Genomic DNA, 7,950 nt, shown 5'->3' on the forward strand with positions numbered 1-7,950 from the left:
ATGTCTCACAGAGCTCAAGTAGCTTGTTCTAGTGCTTTTTCATGCTTAGAGCTAGAAAACTTTATTTTCTAATATCTACCTTATATCTAATATCTATCTAATATTTATATGTTGATTCTCTGTAACTCCAGGGTTGTTTTCTGCTGTACTAGCCAGTTTTTTGTTTGCACATTTAATACCTGTGTCCTGAGAACTTTCCAGAATTCCTTCCTTCTTCAGTGCTGTTTTTGCATTTGCATAGATGCTTTAAAATGTGTAAGAAGTAAAACTTGCAAGAAGCTGATGCTGTTTTGAAGATCACTTTGTTACCGCAGAAGAACCCCTTAAATTTATGATGCCTTAGCACTAAGACTTCCATCCTTCCTGTAACTCTCTTAAAGACTTTAGTGCTTTAATCAGTTTATTTCTGCATATATTCTCTTTATTAATAACAGCAACACTGTAGTGACACTCTGAGGCTAGTCCACACAACAAAACAGTACTTTCTGTCCATAACAGTACTCTTCTTTAACAAAATCTGCACCTTCAATCTCTCTCAAAATGGAAGAAACCTTTTATAATTCAGCCACCTCTCTGTAAATAGCAAGAGATGTTTCTGGATGCTTGAGAGTCTGTTACCATCTATAAACTATTTTATCAGTACTTGTTTTTGCCATCAGCACAGCTGTTAGAAAGAGTAACAGGCTTTTATTTGCTATTGAACCATGGATTATTCTCCATACTAAAAAGGCAGGATATAAAATGTTAAGAGTTTAAATATTGATCTGGTGGGCTTATAGTGCTTTTAGCTGAGCCCTCAGTAGTCTTTATGTTGGAAACCCATTGAACTGCCAACTACATAAATCATTGAATAGATACTGGAATCATTAAGTACGAGAATCCTCATTCTCAGTGATCCCTGGATAAAATAGCACAAAGGATAGAAATCATTGATTTTTTTTTTTTTATAAAAGAAATGGTGCTGCTGAATTAACAACATTGTTTTGGTTTGCTGCAATATGCAATATTGAAAGTATAATCTTAGAAATAGAAAACCTGTTGTGGTGAATGTCTTTTCTTTCTGTAATAGTGGAATTGGTAATAACTGTCTGTCCATGTAAATGTTTCAGGAATTTTTGATAAAAGACATTATAACAAGTAAGTAAAAAATGCTAATCATTAAATACAAGACACAGATCTGCTTGTAGACAGAAACTTTGCCAAAGGTTTATAGACTGTCAGTTTTGTTAAAATTCTCAAAATGTTCAAGACCATTAGGAACTTGATACCTTTTTGGTTAGGAATGTTGCTACCTTTACATTTGTCATGTAAAGTCATGTTGCATTTCATGCAGTGGAATTTCTTTACAATTAGCTTTTTCTTCTAGATGATCATAATACCAAAATGTACCTTTTGATATTTGCAATAGAAAGCAGGCAACAAGATACGTAAATTTCCCTGCGTGTCCTTACCTGGCTTTGTGTAACACCCATCTTCTGTTCCATTTGATTGTCTTTCAGCAACCCAGTGTAAACATGGTGCAGTTTATGATACCTGTGGTCCAGGATGTGTCAAAACATGTGACAACTGGAATGAGATTGGACCATGCAACAAGCCCTGCATTGCAGGGTGCCACTGTCCAGCAAATCTAGTTCTTCACAAAGGAAGATGCATCAAACCAGTCCTATGCCCACAGCGATGACATTTGTTCTCTCTCAGTGGACACTAACGTGGGTGTCACTGACCCCCCTGATGCTCACAGCCAGTGAAGGACTACAGCTGTTTGTGTGCAGATTCTGCAATGTACACGTCTACTCACAGAGTGTAAATATGGTCCTGTGTGTGTATTTATGTTTGTTTATGTATACACACATGGCACCGACAAAAATAAATGTATACTGTGTGTATGTAGACACACATATCTATACACAAGTGCCCTAAGCATAATTACAACCCATATATTTATATATATGTACACACACACAAATATACATCATTTCTATATATCACAGAAGGATGAAATATTATATGTATATTTTTTGCTATAAAGTTTATGTATTATTATTTCTAAAACCCTAATCTGTAAGTCATTGTATAAATAAACCAGGTGTTTTTAATATAATATAGTGGCATGAAAAGATTGGTTGACTTTGCCATTGCACAAGTTTGTCGTTTCCAAGGAAACTTTTCTAGGGCCACAGCATTGCCAGACTGGATTAGTTTCAACACAGAACCTGGATTTACAGTTGTACAGGAAACACATTTCTCTGGGGATGGAGGATTTATCTAGGAATATTTAATGCGTACCTTAGAGCTGCATAGTGATTGGTGACAGCGCTTAATCACACAGAGAAAGCTAGGGATCGGCTTTTATGCTTTACTGAAATAACTGTGCAAAAGGATTTCCAAAGCTGATTGGCCAAGTGCCAGCAGAGAGAGATTTCTTTCTGGAATGCCACCAAGAGTCAAGGGCCAGATTTTCAAAAGTGTTCAACACCCAGCAGCCTGCTTTGAAAATTTGACCACTTCCCATTTCATATCCTAATACCCCGTCTATGTTGTCGTGCTTGGCAGTAGCTATGAATACACAATAAGGAACTTGAAGAAAATATTCATGCACGTTTTATCCCCTTTAGCATGTTCTAAATTGCTGGGTTTGTTTCGTATTCCACTGTGAATTGGAGTTTTTGATTTCAGTGTGCCTTAAAACATGAAATAATGCTGGGTTTAGTAACACATTTTTTCTATCAGCATGGTTAAGAAAAAAAGACAAATTCTCCCTTTCAAAAAAACATTAGAGAATGTCAGATGCTAATTGGAGAACTGCAATTTATTTCCTTACTGGTCTTTTGCTTGAGGTTTACGAACATATGGGCTCTGTGAAGTTTGCATGACTTTTGAAGTCTCCCAGGGGAGAAGCAGTAATATGGGATTTCATTAGAAACTGTTAAAAAAGCCATACAATTTTCTCAAGCCTGAAGGGGGGGGGGAGCAATTTTTCTTCCACTGGAAAACCTCTTGTAGAGCCTGATGGAATGTTCTCTTGAGATGATAGAAATCTTCGGGCATCCGATTGAGGTTTATAATGAAGTAATATTCTCCCACACAGCTACTTTCATTATGCCTTACATTGAAATTGCACATTGTAATGCTTTGAACAATTTTCCCCTTTAATTCTTCGCCCTCCAGGAAGCTTTGCAGGGTCTGAGTTTGCAGTGAGTGTGTGGGTACAACATGTTTTGGGTTATACAGCCTGTCTGCAATCCTGTCTTGGAGGAAGATGCTGAGTGAGCATGGGTACTGTAGGCACCACGCTGTTTAAAATGCTGTACCACCACAGTGTTAAAAAGAGCTGGGCAAATAATGCCAGGAGCATTACACAGATGTTTGTCCAAATCTTGAATAAACTCAGCTTGCTCTTTTTATGTCCCTTTTGTGTTCATTTTCTTGGAACAATCAAATAATTCAGTTTTACTGGCAGAGCGGGTTTCAAAGCCACATACACAAGTGCGCTGGGAAGCAGAATTGCAAATGTGCAGATCCTGTCAGAGCAGGAAACTGAGAGGGTTTTATGCGGCTCATGTGATAATTGAATAGCGAAGCTGAAATTTAGAACAATTGCAATTGGTCCATGGAGTTAAAACATGAAATAGCAGTCATTAAAATAATCTAAAGCACCAGTTATACCACAGAACATTTCAGCCTGTGAGTTTTCAGTGCTGAGATACGGCATCTAAACTGTTAGAAAGGTTATTTGCCCAGCTCTAGGTTAGGATAGATTTTCATTACTGATTGATTTTATTTACTTACTGTGTTTCCAAAATAAAATAAATAAATAAATAAGTGAATAGCATAGATGAACAGTGTATAGAGGTGTCCTTCCCTTTTCTTCTCCTGTTAGATGAAGGTGAGTGAAAGGTGAAGGGAGAGCCCTCCAGCTCCCTCAGGCCACTGATTGCATTCAAGCAATGCTTAATTGCTGCCAGGTAAAGAGGTGACACAGACTGTCTGTAGGATGAGTTCTTTATTTTTTAAGTCCTAAAATGGTTCAGTTTGAAACCTGACCTACAGGTCACTGCAAAATGACTCATTCCTCAGTTTAGCTTTTCTACATCTGCCTAATTAAGGGCAGCCCCCTGCTTTAGTGATGTGGACTGAGGAATAAAGTGGCTTTACCTCTAAGCTGTCTGATTGTGCCCTAGAGCTGTGTTGTAGAGATTTTTCCTTTAAATGCTGCAGTTATCAAGGCCATGGTGGAGCTATCATCTGCCCAGTTCTTGTGTATAGTCTAAAGTAAAGGAGTTCTGCTTTTCTAGAGACTACCCCCACATTTCAACTTTGCATGGGTTTTATATCCTTACCTGCGGCTACCCTGTGCTATTCATTGTATGGTTACAACTGAGCTATTCAGACCAGATCAGTTCCAGTTAGGGTTGTCTCACTCCTCTCTGCTGTTTGCCCTTCTTTTTCCAGACTATTCAAAAGTCAAAAGTCTAGCCCAATAACATCAATAACAACATTACCATCAGCCTCAGAGAGTTTGGTTTGCAGCCCATCTTCCTTCTTAGTGCAGCATTCTTTCTAATTCTTCTGTCTTGGCTCATGAAATATTACCCCTAGGATGCTAGAGCTGGAAACTTCCTGTGTACAACTGGAGATTTATTTTTGACAAAATTCACTGATAATCCAATTTTAGTATGCTATGGCAATAATGTGGTAAATATGTGATTAAATGTGGTTTTTAATAATACGATAAGGTTGATAATCCATATGGGGTATTCACCATACAAAACTGATGGTTTTGGTCTTGCTTGTGCTTATGTCAATCTATGCACATAACTTTTTGCCAATTCATTAAGGCGAAATATATTTGAAGGAGCAGATGTTCCAACCAAAGAGGGATCCAAAAGGAAACTCTGAGTCGCAGTGTTGCAATCCAGCGGATAGACTCAAGGAAAGACTTGGATCAATAGATTTGCTGTTAACCTGCTACGCATAAGCAGGGTTGCATAACCCTGGCAAGTCATTTAACACTCTGTACGTCAGTGGGGAAATGAAGCATTTGTGTTTATGCATCGTTTTTTTTACATTTGTAGATTGAAACTGTTCTGAAATGCTACACCTCACTGAGGGGAATGTCAGCTGGTATTTTACCAATCTACCTAGGTCTGCTTTGGATCAGGTTTTCCATATCTCCCATATCACTGTCACTTCAAAGTCAGCTTTCAGTTGGCATATGTGGAGGTAGAATACATTTACTTCCCCCTCATTTACTTTCAACTGAGTCTATTTTTATCATATACATTGAAGTTTATAAACCATGGAGTCAAACCACAGCCAAGCAGAGCAATTTAAGTTGTAGCCCAGGACCCTGTAGGCACTCCTACATCTTCAAAGAACTTTCTTCCATGGAGTTAGTTATGCACTTGGAGAAAAAAAAAAAAAAAAAATCCTATATCCTACCCAAATGTGAACCTATCCTTAAATCACATAAATAGATTCTGGTAGATGACCTAAAGAAATAATTTCTTCTCATCGGGAGCTTCTCTGCTTTGTTTGAACATAGGATTCAAATACAGTGTGACACTGCTTAGCTTCTTACTGACAGAACCTGACATTTGCAAAGGATGGGCTGATCCTGATTGACAGCCTAGAGTTACTTTTTTTTTTTTTTCCCCTTCATCAACAGTGGACAAGGTAACACCAGAGATAAGAGATATAAGAATAATAGCCCATGCATTTGCAGATGGACAGGGTGGAGAAGGAGATGCAGACAATTCAGCACTGAAGTGATAAGATGTTTCAGGAATTTCAGGAACAGTCCCAACTAAGGGGGCATTATGCCGAGATTTCAGTATTTGACAAACAAGAACTTTATGCTATATGTGCTTATCAAATGCTTGTGCTGCTATCCCTGATGTTTACCATTTTAGTAACCCCTGTGGTGAGAGAGACATTTCCATCTTGTTACAGAAACCTTTGCAGAACCACTGCAGAGTTTAAGAACAAAAGCCTAACTGCACTGCCATTACAGAATTCTTTCTCTCCCTATGTAAAGGTTGTCACACATATTACTATTTGTAGTTCAATCATCACTGTGATACCTGAGCACCAAGCAGAGACTGTAACAACAGAATAGGGTTCTCCTATGAAGGCAAGGTAACTCTTGATTCCTGAAATGGCCAGGCACTGTGCTTTGCTTGAATGAAGATGGTGCAATAATGTGAGGACATAAACAGGAAGGATGGCAGAATAAGGTTAGAGGCAAATAATAAGGGAAAAAGAAGTAATAGGATTTTTAGTGTGTTTTTTTTTTTTTTTTTCTATGTGGATATTTTCTCTCTACATGGTAAGAACCAAACTGTGAACGTGTTCCCTGACAAAGGCAAAATATGTCCGCACTCCTCAAGCAGAAACAAAACTAAAAAGCCAAACCAACCATGGTGGAATCACATGTTGAGATCTGAACAGAACAGATACATTTTGGCAGGTATATAAAACCATAATTAAAATAAAATTATGAACTTCTATTCTAACTTTTACTCACAACCCCTAAATCACAGTAGAAAAAGTCACCTCAGTTAAGGAAAGGGACCTTATTTCCTGGGCAGGCAAACATCTGCAGAATATGGTTCTCTTGCTTCCATGAGCATAACAAATGTGATTTGGTTTCCTCTTTGACATATACTTTAGTGAGCACACAGCTATTCCCCAGTCTACAACAGTCAGAACAAAGGCTACAAATGCACTTTTATAACTAGTCTTGCTCCTGGCTTTAAGATAGAATTACAAGTTCTATTCAATATTAAGAGGGCACAACTCTTCTTTTTAACAACAATGTTTTTGCTAGGCAGCAATGTTGCCCAGCATCAAGCAGTATTATAGAAAATCTAAGCACTGTTAAAAACAAAATGTGGCATTTGTTATCTGCATGATTTTACCCTTTTCATTGCAAACTACGAGTTATACTAGGCCTGCATACAGGAGGAAGTTGGATTTAATGGAGTTAGTGCACATGGGACGCAGTGGGTAGCATTGTATAACTACCGTTGTCTTTGATAGTGGAATGCGTTTCCCCATGTGATGCTTGTACCTGGGCATCAGTGTAATTTGGTTTTGCACATGAAAGTGAAATGATGGGAAAGGAGTAATTTCCTTCCCACACAGACCCACATTTTTTTCTTATCTACTGGTGAGGAAATGCTTCAAAGTGTGCTTCAGAGAGTGGTATGTGAGCCTCGTAATGGACAGCTAAGTAACCACCTGTACATAGCAGTAATTTAGCCTTATACTCTGGTAGTAAGTGGTTGGTACTCTAATGACCCAATCTTTCAAAGCACGTAACTATGTGCTAACTTTGAATAACCACATTTGTTTCAACAGGGCAACATGCACACTGACTTCTAACCATATGCTTAAATGGTTTGCTGGGTCAGGGCCAGCGAGTTCAGCATCTGGCAGGATAAAATCTTAAACCTTGTAGCATGACATTTCATATTTCTTCATCGTTTCTATATATAGATCTATTTTATGTTCATGCTGATATCTACTCTTAGAACATCACAGAAGTCGGTGCTTTTTGGAGACTTTTTTAATGAGACTTTAGAAGATTGAAGTTATTTTATTTTATTTTATTTTTCTACTGATTTCTGATGTCAATGCATAATTTCTTATGTTCTAATTTCCTACCCCATTTATTTCTTTCTTTTGTTAAAAGAAAGAGAGATACCCGACTTGATTTCTTTTTCATTTTGCACAGCTGAAAGGAGGGAACAATTTCAGTGAGTTAACTGTTACTAGCTATACTAGTTTTAAACTTGTTGAGATCATACTATCACCACCCTAGTTTTATTATTGTGGAAGTAATCCACAATCCTGGTGTGGCTGCTTTCAATTATTACATTTCTAATTGTTTCTAATTGCTTCTAGCTGTAGTTCAATATCAATCTCTGATAGCACTGTGTTAGAGCA

The 7,950-nt window shown here is 37.8% G+C and overlaps 1 protein-coding gene across 9 annotated transcripts in view; it reads left to right on the forward strand.

The window, feature by feature from the left end:
* Positions 1-2,101, forward strand: part of BMPER (BMP binding endothelial regulator) — a 155,088-nt gene extending 152,987 nt beyond the window's left edge. For 8 of the 9 annotated variants that reach the window (XM_040548847.1, XM_040548848.1, XM_040548852.1 and 5 more), the window contains one exon: positions 1,500-2,101. In XM_040548847.1, coding sequence (XP_040404781.1) covers positions 1,500-1,681 — 182 coding nt within the window. In that variant the 3' untranslated portion in view covers positions 1,682-2,101. The remainder of the gene's footprint in view (positions 1-1,499) is intronic. The other variant, XM_040548855.1, reaches the window with a different exon arrangement.
* Positions 2,102-7,950: the final 5,849 nt, after the last annotated feature.

The sequence above is a fragment of the Cygnus olor genome, chromosome 2 (assembly GCF_009769625.2).
Source record: "Cygnus olor isolate bCygOlo1 chromosome 2, bCygOlo1.pri.v2, whole genome shotgun sequence".
In the NCBI taxonomy this organism is placed as follows: Eukaryota; Metazoa; Chordata; class Aves; order Anseriformes; family Anatidae; genus Cygnus; species Cygnus olor.